This window comes from Anthonomus grandis, chromosome 2 (genome assembly GCF_022605725.1).
Source record: "Anthonomus grandis grandis chromosome 2, icAntGran1.3, whole genome shotgun sequence".
In the NCBI taxonomy this organism is placed as follows: Eukaryota; Metazoa; Arthropoda; class Insecta; order Coleoptera; family Curculionidae; genus Anthonomus; species Anthonomus grandis.
In genome coordinates, this window is record NC_065547.1 from 40,853,756 (window position 1) to 40,870,354 (window position 16,599).

The 16,599-nt window shown below is 29.6% G+C and overlaps 1 protein-coding gene across 2 annotated transcripts in view; it reads left to right on the plus strand.

Moving 5' to 3' along the window:
* The window catches only part of LOC126748396 (lachesin), a 776,345-nt gene that overhangs the window by 710,726 nt on the left and 49,020 nt on the right, over positions 1–16,599 (plus strand). For both annotated transcript variants that reach the window (XM_050457624.1, XM_050457613.1), the window contains exons 6-7: positions 13,925–14,053; positions 15,160–15,298. In XM_050457624.1, the coding sequence (XP_050313581.1) occupies positions 13,925–14,053; positions 15,160–15,298 (268 nt within the window). The remainder of the gene's footprint in view (positions 1–13,924; positions 14,054–15,159; positions 15,299–16,599) is intronic.

Sequence of the window (16,599 nt, forward strand, 5' to 3'; positions counted from 1 at the left end):
TTTTATAAAAAACTTGGATTAATTTTTTTTCAAAAGTTTTGCCGTAGAAACTGAAAATATTTAATTAAAAACCTTATTTACTTCAATTACTTGGTAACAAAAGTAAAACTCTTTCTTTGGTGCTTGAATGAGACCAAAAGGAGGAAATACAAAAATTCCGTTCAAATGTACAACATTTAATTAAAGCCCGAGAGAGACAGAGCCAAACCTTTCTCTACTAAAGATTAAATTTATCTGTTTTAAGTTGTTCCCTGGCCGTAATTGTAATTGTTGACGCAAAGAAAGCATCGCTTTCGTTTGATTAAATTTCTAGTAGGAGCAAACAACGGGAGAAGATCAGAAACAACTGGAAAATAATTTGAAATTAAAGATGAAGAGTTTTTCATTTGGAGCCAAAAAAAGGTGTTACAAATTAATGCTGAAATATACTAATTTAATGATTTTTCCCAATGTGATATTTTCGAATATCGAATAGGTTTGATAGTAAAATTTTTAATTGAGAGACAAATTATTATTGCAGTTATGTAATCAAAATGACTCTCTAAAAATGTAAATAAATCAATTAACTCCAATAAGGAATATAACAGATATGACAAAAAATTCATAGGGGCTTTTCAACATCTTCAAAAAATCTCTCCTCCCTTGTGCAAACGTTGTGATAATAAATCTACTGTTAAATATCAATTGTCACATAATTGAACAAGTTTGATCTCAATGATCTATGTATGAAATTCATCGTAGAAGTATAGAAGACTTGGTTGAACGTTTTGGTTGCTGATATTAATTTGTCTGATGCAGTGTAGCCGGATCAAGAGTCTTTAACATATGTAGAATGGCTTTTTATTCGGTTAAACAAAAACACAAATTATAACTCAATCTCATAACTTATAAGTCCATATTTCCAAATACGTAAATTAATACGTCTAGCCCACGACTTATAAATATATCTGGACTGCCAATTCAATGAAAAGTAAATGACCACTACTAGGGGGCCGCCATTTTGCGTAATTGTGTCCTTTCGATGTTGGCCACTCTGACAAATTTTAGTTGTGCCAACCATAGGGAAACAAAACAAATAAAGTTTTTGAGAGGTTATATTTACAAAAACACAAAATAGAAAGTGACATATAGGTAAGACTTTAAGATAGTTGCGTTAGATCTGTGATTTTTCTGGTATTTCTTCGTTAAAATTTATGAAAGAAAGTCATCCTCACCTAAAATGAGACAAAGTTTCAATCAACTTGTAATAGATGCATGCACTTTAAAATATTTGTTTTATCATTCTAATAATCTTGAATCTTATAAATCCTAATACCATGAAAATCATGATATTCATTTAAACAACTCATTTATTAAAAAACACTTATTTTCTTTCTATTTTTACTATTACGAGTTTTACTTTCCTTCCATGTACAGTGTTCCCACAATTATAGGTACAACCATATAGATGATTTTGTGAGGGTTTGTAATTATAAAGGGTTTATATAGTAAAAATATATTATTCTGTCGACAACTCAATATATTATTCTATTATAAACAACACAGACAGACAATTCACAATAATTCGGTTTTGAGAAACTGAACCAAATACCTTTAAATAAAGATGGTGATACATTATTCACGTATTAAATAAGGAGAAAGATACATCGGGAACATCCGATACAGACGATATACCCAAGCGTCGCTTCCAGATCGCCAAAAACTAGGCAATCCGCTATACTCACACGTCAAACGTCAGCGTCGGCGTCGTCATCTTCATTTACTTTTTTACCGTTATTTAGTATATTTTTTGCTGGCAACACTTAAAATTTTCAGAGTGACCAACATTAAAAGGACACAACCACTATAAAAATCGCGGCTACCATGCGATGGTCATTTTTGGGTATCGTGGCCATATGCATTAGCAGTCCAGGTATATTTATAAGTTCGTGGTCTTGCCATAATCGAGTCACGTCATAATAATCTCTCCTTGTCCAATTTCATCACTCATGCCAACCTAACAAAACGTAATAACTGTCAACACATATGACGTTATATCTAGAGGCGCGAAATTCCAATTTTTAAATTAAATACTACACATCAAAATATCATCCATTTCTCACAAAGAGACCAACATACAAAATTGACGAAAATAAGGAAAATACACGGTCACAACACATGGCAGCCTGTTTCGCTCTCACTTAGAGCACCATCAGATCATTAAAAGTCATTTAACGTCACTTAGTGTGAACGTTAGGTATCTTTTAAAGGCTTGATGATGCTCTAGCCAGAGCGAAACGCGTGTAGCCATGTGTTGTATGTTGTCAAACGGTCACTGTGTTTTTATTTGTTATTATCAATAAAAGCCGTAAGTTAACATGAACTTCAATATTTTGAATTTCACAATGTGGACTATATGAGTATAATTGAATTCTTTGCATTTCAGAACTGAAATAATATTCTTAAACAATGATATGTCGCTTGTGAAAAACTCATACCGTGGTTTATACTGCTCTTAATTTATTTGTTAAAACCTTAAAAGCTAAACTTTCCTTCCAGGTATAGTAATTAGTAAAACCGTTAAAGGTAATTAAATATTAACAAAAAGGGGATCTCTAGAATGTTTAAAGAATTAGGCGGTCATTACTATCAGGGTTTCTTCAAACTGCGTGCTAATGGCAAGTTCTCTTTTAGATGCAACTGTTATTTAAGCTATGTAACTAAAATTAAAATCATTTTCACAAAATATCGGGGGTTTTCTAGAAACAACGTTTTCAAACAAGAGGGTTTCCTTAAAATAATGCGCTACAATGGCATGTTAAATTTAAATAGGCAAAAAGCTAACGGCTTAGTTTTCAATAATACAGATATTTATAAAATTTTATTGAAATTGAACTTCTATACGACAGATGGTACCAAATGTTCAATTCATAAAATTTACGAGACAGGGCGCTGACAAAAGTAGATCATTTCCAAAATTTTCTAATTTTACTGTAATATACATATGTATAATTCAGAAGGAGAAATAAATAATTATTATTATTACCTTTAGTATCAGCAAGATCCTATAATTTAATAATAACTTTAATAAATCTTGCTATATTGTCGTTATTATTGATGGTAAGCTTCATTTGAGCTATCATTAGTGTCAAAACATAACCTAAAAAAAATTGAGGCGCCAAAATGAATACATTTTATTGGTACTTGTATTCTTTTCAAATTTTTTTTCTAAAGTTAAGTACCCCAAAATGAAACGAACCATCACGTAAGCCTTTCTACAATAATTTCCTTCCAACATTAAATGTTTACGGTGGGTAAAATGAGTATGTAGGTAAATAAAGCATTGTAGACACGAAGTTAATAAATAATCCTGGACTGCTAATTCAATGAAAAGTAAACGACCACTACTAGGAGGCCGCCATTTTGCGTGATTGTGTTCTTTCGATGTTGGCCACTCTGACAAATTTCAGTTGTGCCAATTGTAGGGAAACAAAACAATTAAAGTTTTTGAGAGGTTATGCTTACAAATACAAAATAGAAAGTTACATTTAGTTAAGAATTTAAGATAGTTGTGTTTAATCTGTGATTTTTTCTTGTAAAGAAGAAGTAGAAAGAAAGTAATCCTCAACTTATAAATCTAAACTTAAACTTGAATCTTGTAAATCCTAATACCATGAAAAATTATGATCTTCATTTAAATTTTTGCTTGTATTTACTTAACAAATTCGGTTAAAAACACTTTTATTTTCTTCCTATTTTTACTGTTACGACTTTTACTTTCCTTCTATGCACAGTGTTTCCACATTAATAGGTACAACCATCTATAAAAATCAAAATATAGATGATTTTATGAAGGTTTGTAATTAGCAAGGATTTATATAGTAAAAATAAACTCTATATATTATTCTATCATAAACACAGAAAATTCACAATAATTCGGTTTCGAAAAACAGTGAACCAAATACGTTTAAATAAGGATGGTGATACATTATCCACGTATTAAGTAAGGAGAGGTATATCGCCTGTTGCAGACGATATACCCAAGCGTCGCGTCGTTTACGAATCGCCAAAAACTAGGCAATTCGCTATACTCACACGTCAAATGTCAGCGTCATCAACTTATTTAATATATTTTTTGTTGGCAAAACTAACAATGTTCAGAGTGACCAACATCAAAAGGACACAACGCTCGTGTTTTTATTAAGAACCTATGGTTATAGCCGAATTTATTGTAATGAAGAACAGCAAAATATTCAGCTTAATATTTCATTCTGAAGTAGTGATTTAAAAAAATATTTTTGTAGTAAATCTTCTCAAGGGGAATAGAGGTTGTTTCAAAAGGTTCGTCAGTTCTTTGCTTAGATTTAGGATACCTAACCTATTGTTCTGTGGAGCTTATTGCTTTGAAGATGAAAAAAATTTCTGAGGCTTTTTATTAGCAGGCTGCAGCGATATGAACGCGATAGTGTTATTCATTTAACTGGTGCTTTTGGGTGGTATTTTAATTATGTCTAATTAACTACTACTAATTACCAAAGGAGTAAAGGACTATTAAAGAGCAGATATGGCGTAGCTGTAGCAAATTTCAGAAGGTTATGAAGGCTTGTGTCAAGTTCTTTGTCATGAATTCTTTTATTTGCTTGTGTTCTATTTTATAGGTCTGCAGGGTTCCAAAGTATTTGCACGGTGTGTTACTTATGGCATTAATTACTTTTCCTGGGTTCAGTTTGATGGGTGTTTCTTTTTGGGCATTTGTACAGTTTGACATTTTTTCAGTCCAAATGACATACCTATGTCTGTGCGCCACTCTTGAACGAGTTTTAGGTTTGACTCGAGATGTCCTGTTTTTAGAGTTGCACCATCTCTAGTTCGGTTTAGGTCCATGACAGTGGATTCAGACATATACAGAACTATAGGGCTAACAGTGAATCTCCTTGGAATATTACTATTATTAATACTTTTATTATTAATATTAATATGTAGAAACTAAAGTGAATTATCTACATAATAATGTTATATTGTTATAACATTATTATGTAGATAATTATGTTATAACAATAACGTATTGTTATGGACTTTCTTTAACAACCTTCCTCGTATGCTGCAGTTCGCAGATGATAACACCATCAATTCGACACTATCAATTTTTTATTACAAATTTTCAAACCAACGATGTATCGCACTTATTCAAAAAAATTATATTAATGGATGTTTTCGTAAGAATAAATTAATAAATGAAACAAAATTCTTCAATATTTTTACTCGTCCTGTGTCCAATAATCGTGAATGCTTATTAAACCAACATGCTTTTTTCTTCTTAAGAAAAAGGAGTCATCATGATAAGAACTATTATATCTCGCACCGAAATTCAAAAACGGCTGGTGAGCTCTATTTGTTGGAATATCCAGAAACACGACAACCGCATTACACTTATTTTGCTAATATTGATAATGATTTAGATCAACATGGAAGTTTTGCTTAAATTTGAACTTTAGTTTTGAACTTTAAGTAATCGTGGACATAATTTTTCCAAATTAGTATTAACTCACAAAGCAGTTTCACTCAGAGTAACCAAAACTCATAATAAAATTATCGGCCATTTTTTCTTTAATAATCCTAAAAGTCCAATATAATGGAATCCTTTAATACAAGACTGTACATCATCTCATAATGAAAGAGGCATCGCTAATTTATCAAATAAATCGCTGGGCAAACGAATGAACTGAAAACCAAGGACCCATTTATTGGCCCGCCAGAAGGCCCGACCTAAACCCTCTAGATTACTTTCTATGAGGATTTCTTCAAAACCGCCCTATCAAAATACACTCGTTTAGGCAACAGAGCTTTACGTCAGGACTTCTTAAAGAAGATCAGGGCTATTCATATTTTTATATTAGTTTTTAAGCTTTATATTTTTTATATATGTGTGTATGCAAAATATATTTTATGCCCCTCTTTCTAACTACTTAGAGAAAAATCTATCAAAATACATTTTTTAAATAAGTGCAATATATCGTTGGTTTGGGAACATAAAAGGGTTTTAAATTGAATTACTCATAATGAGCCATTCAGGACCATATTTAAAAAAACAAAGATGATGGTGGCAGCTTAAACATGAAACGTCAGTTTGAAAATCTGATAATAGCAATGAGAATTATAAAATTTATTTTTTATACCTATTTAAATAGGGTCGTAAATAAAAAAATAAAAATGAAATCGGGCATATTATAGTTTTATCCAAAAATGTTTGCAAGTATTCGTACTCTTTTCTAATTTAAAGGCCTTTGAGGCCTAGCGAGCACCAAAATTAGCAACTTATTTAACCGACCTCATATCTCTTCCAGTTTCCGAGATTCCAATAATGAGGCTCGAATATGGACACCCTGTATAGTCCATTAAATTTTGCCAGTCACCTAGAAAATATACGTACACCAATATATAATATTAATTAAAATAATTATTCGCATTTAAGCCTTACAAATAAATTATATCGTAAATATCCCGAGGTTTAAATTAACCAGATTTTAAATTATATACTATTTTTGGTTTGAAAAAAACTTTAATGGGCAACCTGAATAATTCAACCGAAATTTAATGAATATTAATTGCGTTTTACAGTCACCCTTTTTATGTGACAAAAATTAATTTAAATTATGCTAATCTATATAACACATATTAATTGTCCTTGTTCATTAGACTTGAAATTCGAGTATGTTTAAGTACCACTACGCGTATTTCCAGAACGTGCATGAGAGAGATTACGCATTTTAGATATGAATTTGCAGCAATATTTCTTAAAATCTTTTATGAAAATTTTACTACTAGTAAACTACAATTTATTGTCAGGTACTTAGAACATGAATATATCTAGATATTTTTCAGAACTATTAGAGTTCATAGCGATAGCAAAGGGGTGTCTATATACAATTTACTTATTAGACAATTAGAATATTGTCTAATTATTGTTTGATTTTTATTTTTGTTAAGAAAGTACTGTATCGAAAGCTCACTGTTGAGAAAAGTGGACTGTATTTATTGTTTTTTGACAATTAATGGTTGTGAGACCTTACCTGATTTTCTCTCGATTACAGTTTTTCACTCGCGTTAGCTAGCCAGCTTTTTCTCAGTACGAAATGAGGTTTATCCTATAAACACGGGATTGTATCGGGTGGTACTAGATGCGTGAGCGATGCGGTTTAGCGAATTTACTTCTTCTGATAATGGGTTTCAACGAACAGGTTCAGTATGTTGGACGCGCACCTTTTTATAAGGCCTCAAAACATTCTTTTGGATGCATTTGAATAGAAATACTTTAACTAACTGTTTCTACACAGTGAGCCAAGCGAAATTGAGTTAAAGTTTAAAGTTTAATGAAAATTTGAAATAGAATGAAGAATGAATTACTTGATTCAAACTGTTGTAAAATTTAAGAAAATTGAATGTATGGTGCTGATACTAAACATCTAGATATAAACCATATAAATTGTGTTGTTGGAATATAACTGCAGACTTGGTACTGCCTAATATCCTAGTGATATTAATATTTATTTTACATTTAGCGAGAATCTTTTACTGCCATCGGCTGCTATTGCATGTACCACCTAATTTATTTTTTAATATTAAAACTAAGTGAGTGAGTTCCTAATACTTTACTCTTACTCATAGCTCAGAGTAAGAGAAACGGCACTTATTTTCTATTTGCCTGCCTCAGAAAATACCAAAAAACTTGCAAGCAATTTTACTATTTGTTCATAAATCCTTTTATTAAATATATGAACTAAATTAATTTTTTGTATATTTTACTATTCTCACATTTTCATTTTAATAATTGTATTTAATTATTTACATCGATCTTTAATAAATAAATGTTTATAAAAAAACATTCTGGAAAAAAAAACGTCTCACGCATCTTTCCTTCAAAAAAATTGATTTTTTACTTCAGTATGTAGAAAAATACATTTTGATTTGTCATATAAGTGTTAATTCTAACACCAGCTATACTATTTATCAGCTGTAATACATTAAAAATATCCTACAAGCATAACCAAAATGGAGACGAGTCATCTTATTTATGATTTCTTTAATTATTTGTATTTTCATTATTTTATTGCACGTGAACTACGTTATTTCTTGTCAATTCATCATTCCTTGTCGATTTCCATTTCAAATAGATATATGAAATTAATCAGGTTTTCAAAAATTTTCCTTGTAATAAATATACTGTAATATTGAAAAGTATATGAAAACTTGGTATTTTATATTCCTTTGATTTTTATGCTATATATGCCAATTTTACAGATAAGCTGGAATTCGATACGCATTACTTTGACAACAACCGGTTTAGATTTTCTGGATGGGTTCTGTAATTTTAATTTTATTTTATGAAAATCTAGAGTCATTTATAGTGAGAGTTTATATGATTGGTATGGTAGAAAGGAAAGTATGGGGAGTTATAAAAATCTTACGCCTTTTTATATATTCTATAAAAAAAAACACGAAAATATACTATACTGACAATTTATTATATTTTAATAGTTCTGTTTTTACTTACGTTTGTTTTACTGAATTTATTATTTTTGTAACTGTTGTTTTCACTTTGATTATTTTCGTTACTTAATTTAGTCACAAGATGTAAATTTTTTATTCAAATCTAATAAACGAATCTAGACTTATGGTCAAAATAGTATTTTTAAAATGTTCCTAATAAGAAAGCTTACAAAGGCTAAGAAAATATATATTTATTTTTAATGCCATAAGTATTTAGACATTTTTCAAATATCAATAGGCAATTTTGTGCCAATTTAATCGATAGCGCTATTATCGATTCTTTCTATTTTTTACTTCGATGTTCATAAATTTTATACCTGGAAATAGGCACTGATTTTTATTTGAGGATTTTAAATTAAACCAGATATTATTAGTTTCTGTTTACTTGTTAATTATTTTTTATTAATCTGTGTTTTTTGTTTCATAAATGGTAAACTCTATCTGTTGTAAAGCCTTTGTAATAAATAAATAAACCCTTAAGTTGCATTTACCAAGTTCAAACTACGCTTTATATAAGCTCATGCATAATTAAAATGGTTACGATCCATCTTTTCCAAACACTATATTATTTGTAGCAAGGATACGACTTTTGATGGAGTTTATATTTCGCTTTTATCAAAACTTGACTGTATATTCTATTAATTAAACTTTGCACTCGTACTTTGCGCTTTCAAATTATATTTTTAACGTCACTTTTAAAATTCTTATAAATAATTGAATTAAGGTACATAAAACATTTAAAAAATACCTTTAAAAATAATAATTTCGGTTTTTTTCCCAGCAAAAATTGGATCATGAAAAGCTATCAGAAAAGTAAATATTTTTTCATCAAATATTAGATCACTTGAAGTGGATGAGCATTCAGTAAAAAGTAATAGGTTTTATTTGCATTATCTGTTTATATTGTATTTAGAATATTTTTTTTATAAATCTCTTTTTGTCATACTCTTGAGTCCGAGCTTTTTCTATATTAGTTAGTTTTTACCTGTTGAACCAAAAAATCGAATTTATTTTTTAAAAGACTATTACCTAGTTCATTTCATTAGTTCGTTTCTTAATAAATGAAAATTATTTGAAAAAAAAATAATTAATTATCTTAGCAATCAGTGGTAATCCAAAATCACGTAAAAAATGTATCTTTTTTTACGTGTTTTTGGATTATTACTAAGTAATTAGTTAATTTTTTTTTACTATTTTTTTCATTCTAATATTCAAAGAACGAACTAATGAAATGAACTAGAAGTAAAGACTAGTACTAGAAGTAAGACTAATAGTTTTTTTTTTATTTTTTGTTAATGATTTCTATGTTTTTTATTATTAAGCTTCTAACTCTTTTAACTGCGCTGTCTTTTTTGTATTTATATCTGAACAAAAGCTGTAATTCTTACGCATTTTAAGGAAAGGCACTTCTTCCTATTTTGTTATGTAAGTCCCAGTCATTATTTCAGTGCCTGAGGAAGCTGGAATTAAACTAACCCATTTAATATCAAGGACGGAAATAAGAAAAAAAAGACAACTTTTTGCTTAATAAATACTTTTGCAAAAAGTATTTATTGATGTAAATAAAAGAATATATTTTTATTAAAAAAAAAATAGCTTTTTTGTTAATTTTAGGAAAAAAAGGTGGTGCGTGAATGAACCATTGGGAACGAATAACATTTTTTTTTTCTTAACATTTGGCCTTACTCTAAATATTTTATATAATAAACTTATATTTAAATACAAATATTTATAGAGAGCTTCAAAATACTTTTAGTTTTCAAAATTTGTTTGGGTTCTTTCAAAAAAACAACTTTTATTACTGAACCACTGGTAGGTACAATTAAGTTATTTTTGGTGATATTTCACAAAACAACCTGTATGCAAATGAACATTATACTTTATACAGATATATATTGTATGACTATGACATATGAATATGACATATGACAATTACATCTACGACGCAGCTTCTGAGCATGAGAGACCATAAGGTGGCCTTGGTTATCGAAGCGCAATTCATCGATATTAGCACCAACGTTCCTTACAACTCTATTAGCGTCAGTTTTTAGAAACTTGAAATCTACTTGTGATATTTCATTTTCATTTACCAAGTTGTATATCTTCCATGCATTTACTACCAAACTATCCAATGCATTGCAAAATATCGGCCACCACCATTTCTTTCCCAAAATTTGGGATCGGTTGTTTGCAATGCCATTGTCGTGTAGATCTACCCCACCCATAAACTTATTACATTGAGATATTGCATAAGGCTGTTGAATGAATGTTTCTATTCGTTGTTTTTTATTATAACGCTTTACTCTGGTGAGCGGTTCTATATTATAAATATTACTTCCAACTGTAACAACTGAATTGTCGTTCCAACGAACAAAAGAAATTTTTGACTTAGTTTTTTCCATTTTTTTATTATCCAATAAAGGACAACGACTTGTTCGATTGTCACGGATGGTGCCTGTTGCAAAAAAACCATTTTGTTTTAAGTGCCCAAAAAGTTTGAAAGACGAAAAAAAGTTGTCAAAAAAGATTTGATGATTTTGTGGTTTTTTTTACTACAGACAGTAAGCTCATAACAACATCACCACCCAAACCTAGCTCTTAGAGTGTTTTTTTATCTTGAGCTCCAGCATACGGAAGGGAATAAAAAAGGATCCATTAGATGAACAAAGGCACCATAATTTGAACCCAAAACGCACTGGCTTTCCCTTTATAAACATTTTGCAAGGGTGTCGGCCAAAATATGGCACCATTTGTTCATCTATTGAAAGATTGAAAGCAAAAATTCCAAACTGCAAATTTTTCTTATTGAGTAAATCTAAAAAAAGGCCTAACTTTGGAAAATTTATCTTTCTTGTCCAATAAAGAATTATCTGATAAGTGCAAATTTTGCTCTATTTGTTGAAATCTATTCCTGCTCATGTACTTTTTTATTAGATCAATTCCTTTATCCTCATTGGTTGACCAATATTGTTGAATTCTAGGTAAAGAATAATATCCCGAAAATAAAAGAATGTCTATGAAATTTAAAAGTTCAGGTTTTGTTATTAAAAAATCATGGCGATTGTTATCATGAGCATACTTCACAGAAAAATTTAACAAAAGTTCTACGACATCGTCATCAAAAAACAAATAAAATATCTCAAGGGGAGACTTTCCAAAAAGAAGGTTTTGTAAATTTTCCCTAAACTGAAATTCTGTAGATACAGGTTCATGGGTATACGTTATCTGACCTTTTTTCCACTTCGGTAAAATGACTTTTATACTTGCAGAAGCGAGCAACTTTCTACTTTTTGAAGCCAATGTTTCTTCATCCGAGAGATCCCACTCTTGTTCGTTTCTCATGCGTTTGCCCTCATTTTCAGTATCATTCTCATTCAACTCTGGCTGCTCTAAAACATGTAGCTCAAAAGTTCCAACTATGTCATTAGGCCTTTGACTAACTACCATGTTATTATCATCATCAATCTCCTCTTCGTCTGTCAATATATCAACATCAGATGGAATATAAACAGCATCAATGATGTCTAAAAGTAAAAATAATATTTTTTGTAATGCTGATGTTGTAACAATAATCGAGCTATTATATTTTTATCATAGTAAATAAAATAATTTATAATGTACCATACATCAAAGTTCCTAACAAACTTATCATTTTCCTGATTTTCCAAGCTCAGAACCACTTCGTTCAAGGCGTCTTCTAATTCACTTTGAGTTAAAAATTTTCGGAAAGACATTTTTTTTAGCACAGTTATCACAAAAGATGTAAACTCTTGCACACTATAACGAATAATGATTAAACACATTTTTCATTTAGATATTGAAATTGGTCTAGGTAGGCGAAATTTAATAGTTTATTACACCAATAAAACCAGTGGTGCATTGATGAACCATTGAATACATTCCAAGAATTTTATAAAAACCCACTTTTAGTGGCAACCCATTTTTGGTATTTGCATAAGTATGTACACATTATGTTTTTATTATAAACGATATAATATTCGTAAAACACACAATAATTATTTTGAAAATGGCGATACAAAGTTATCAAAAAAATAATGATTTTTTAGCAATAGTTAAACATCTATATTTCTATGCTTTATCGACGTAAAACATATTCCTCCAAATTTTTATTTCATTTTATATCGAACTACTCATACGTAACAAAAAACTAAAAAAAAAAATTGTGAATGTTTTACATAGTCCTAAAGTTAGTGGTTCACGAACGCACTCTACTGGTACAAAATGGGCTAAACTCATAGTGTTTTATGCCTACTCCTAAGTTCCGACGAACTCTGCCATTTTGCAAAGAAATTCATTTAAGGAGACGAAATTTACAATAATTACTCTTAGCTTAATTCTTGCTCGAATTTCAAAAATAAGTGAGTGTTTAAAACTATGCATTTTTAAGTGATTTTAAGACTGATTATGAATTTAACAATATTAAAAAGTTTGAAATTTTATAAGTATCACTAATAAATTCCGGCTCCTTCGATTGTCAATACCTCTGCAGTAAATATAGAAGCACAGTCCTCACACTTGCACTTCCTTTTAATATTAATTTTCGTTGATAATTAACCTATTTCGTATTGTTTGAGCAGTCACTGTAAGATCCCGATCATTTTGAAGCTTACTTTTTAGCTGATTTCATATCATACCAAGTGCTCTTAACTGTATTTAATGATAGAGATATTGACTATATTGCAGGCACAATTAAAACCAATTTTTAAAAATTGTACTGAATACATTGTTTGGTATACCAAATATGAATCGGTATGGAAATTGCATTCGGGCATAAAACTTAAACTGTAACTTGCTTATAAGGTTTAAAGTACTCACTGATATCTTTAAAATACGGCTTCGCCAGGTCTCCTTTTCCAATAAATTTGTAATATTAAGGTATAAAGTCTAGGTGACACCGTTTTAAAAATATGTGGAGGGAACAGTAAATGGGAGTACTTTATAACACTTGCACATAACCAAAATGTATATGATAGATTTTTATTAAATAGGTATCACCTTATTTTCAGAAAAACATTCTTAGTTTCGAACCTATATATTATAATTACGTATGAACAGATTTTTTTTTTGAGAATTGTCGTAGAAAAAATTAAATAAAGTACGTGTTAAGCCATCAAAAAATTAACAAAAGCTGGAAGATTATATAGGTTCAATTCTTTGAGTGCCTTGGCTTATTCTCTATGTTATTTGTAACTTAATTAAACATAAAAAAGTTTATTTAATATTAACAAATCAACGAATAAAATCAATTACACAATTCGTGTTTCCCGACACGAAAATGCAAACAAGCCGCCATACAAAACCAGACATCTTGTTTAGATGGTATCTGGCTTGTTGCCCCTGGTAAAAGAGGGCTTATAAATCGATTTTCTCGTTGCAGTCGACACTTACAACGGCAGCAGTCTGCATTTTTGGAGATTAGACAGGAGACAAATGGGAGCGTACCTGTGCATCGCTAGCAACGACGTTCCTCCGGCAGTTAGTAAGAGGATCGCCCTAAATGTAAATTGTAAGTATATAATCTAGAGAGAGGAATGATTTTCGTGGTAAAGGAAATTTTTTTTAAATTCAACTATAATTAGATGAATTTTTTATTTTAAAAATTTATAATACGAATATAAAAAAAATAAATATATAATTAAAATCCAATTTCTGGTTGTTAATAACTCTTAAGTCATTAGTATTATGTTAATGCATCGTAATAATTAAAAATGTAAAAAAGTGGTAGAAAAAATATTTTTACAGTATACAGAGTATCCAGGACCCACTGTACATACTTAGGGTGCTTTATTCTTTATTCATTAAAATAATACATCTTAAACAAAATATATATTATACACAATGGAGCATAGCTCTGTGTGTGTACAAGGGTATTTAATTACTTTAATATATATCTATTTTTTACAATATAACAAATTTTAATAACCCATAAACTACATATTTTTTTTTTTCACAAAATGTAAATATAAGTAAAATAACTGATAAAACTTGCTTGTAGAAGAAACCTTAATCTTAGTTGTACTAATGTATTATGCCAGCAAAATTTAAAAAATAATAATAGCTATTAATTAATTTTTATTTATGCAGAAATAACAAAACATTGACTAATATATAAAAATTACAAAGTATTGACCAATTTATCCACTCAATTCTTGAACATCTAAATGTCTTTTATCAGCAGCTTAAGTATGGGTCCGGGAACACTCTGTAAATAGTCATTAAATTATGTTTTTTTTTAACTTTTAACAATAATTTTAGATGTACTTATTAATAAAAACAACCATAAAATTAAAATATGATCTTATCTTCATGGACGAAATATCAATTTTACAAATTAATTATACTCTTACTAGTAATTTTGTTTATCTAAATCCAACTATGTCTGTTTAAAACGGTGTATCATAAGATCAATGTAAAAATAGATTTTTTAATATTTTAAATGAAAAATTGTGTTTGTAACTGTAACTACAGAGGATAGTGCAAATACCATTGCACTCATGTATTCGTTACTAAAATATTTTATTTGTACATGAATAAATTAAATAAACAAAATCAAACAAAGTTAGGTACCAAAGCAAATTTGAAAAACATTCCGTTTAAAATTTTTTTTTCTAGTTGCTCCAATGATAAAAGTGCCAAATCAACTGCTAGGAGCTCCCCTTAACACTGACGTTCAACTAGAATGCTACGTGGAAGCATTTCCAAACACCATTAATTATTGGATAAAAAATCGAGGAGAAATGCTACTGAATGGGTAAGTTGATTATTTTTGTACATTTCCGAACTTAATAGATTTTTTAGATTCGGTCTTAATAGATTTTTCTACATGTTTTAAATTTGATTAAAAAAAAATACATTGTTTCTACTTGAACCTCAGTGTTTCTCTTCAAATCTATCACAATATTGCAATATATTATATTAAAAATTCTCTTGTAAATTAAATGTTCAACAAAATCACTCTATTTTTAAAAAATCTGCTACTGTGCATAAGGTTTTTCTTTTCAATGCAGTTTCAGTTCGCTAAAATAGTTTATGTACTAATTCGTAAATTCATTTACTATTCTTTCGCTAGTAATTTTTTTTTGAACGTAAACTAATTAAAAACTCATGTGTAAATTATAATTTTTTATTAATGAGAAAAAAGCAGTTACAGTAAGAAACAGTTGGTTTGCTCTTTTAAGTTTGTCGGTATTTTTTCAAGATCCTGTAACTTAAGGCGCTATACAAATTTTAATTTATACTTCTGATGTTAGAACAAGGTATTGAAAAGGTATATGTTAAATTTTTAGGTAATCTTTTTAAGATGTTTTCTATAGAATTTCATATCAGTGTGGCTCGAATTGGGTATACATGCATGGGTATCTTGGAAGCCATAAGAAATAGAAAATTGATTAAATGGGAAAAGTTGTAGGGCATTGAATTGTCAATTCAATGACGATTCTTGGTTTTTCAAGTATTTAAAAAAAATCAAAAAGTTGCATTTTTTAAACAGTGCTGTCGGATTTAAGGAAGAGTCCAGTCGGAAATTTTCTGAGAGGGCCGAGAGGTTCGGCACATTTGATAAATTAACTCATTAGCTATAGAGCTAATAGTTTCTTATTAAATACAGGATGTATTGCTTTTCATTCGGCTAAAATTTCTTTTGCAGAATCTAAATTGAGTGAGTTAGCGTGTGATTTTCCGCCGTAGAGAATAGATTTTTAAGTGTGTCAGCTCGTCCCACTCATGCACAATTTAGGAATTGTAGGCTTATATAACAGCCCTGGAGCCTTCTGCATATATGTTAGGATAGTCGGGGATCATGTTTTTAGAGAGCTTTATCGATATTATCCCTTCTGTAAAAATTACCAGTAGAATTGTAGAGACTTTGTTCAACTTCCAGATTTGATTCAGTTCTAGTTCAAATCTAGCTATATTTTAAATTTCGTAATTTTTTCCGTTTTGGTTTTGTTGAGATTATTAAAACCGTTTTTTCTATTTTCTTTGAAGAATTCGATGACGGGTCTATTGTAGTCAACTGTCCTATCCGTCCTTAAGGGTCAATTTCAATATAGT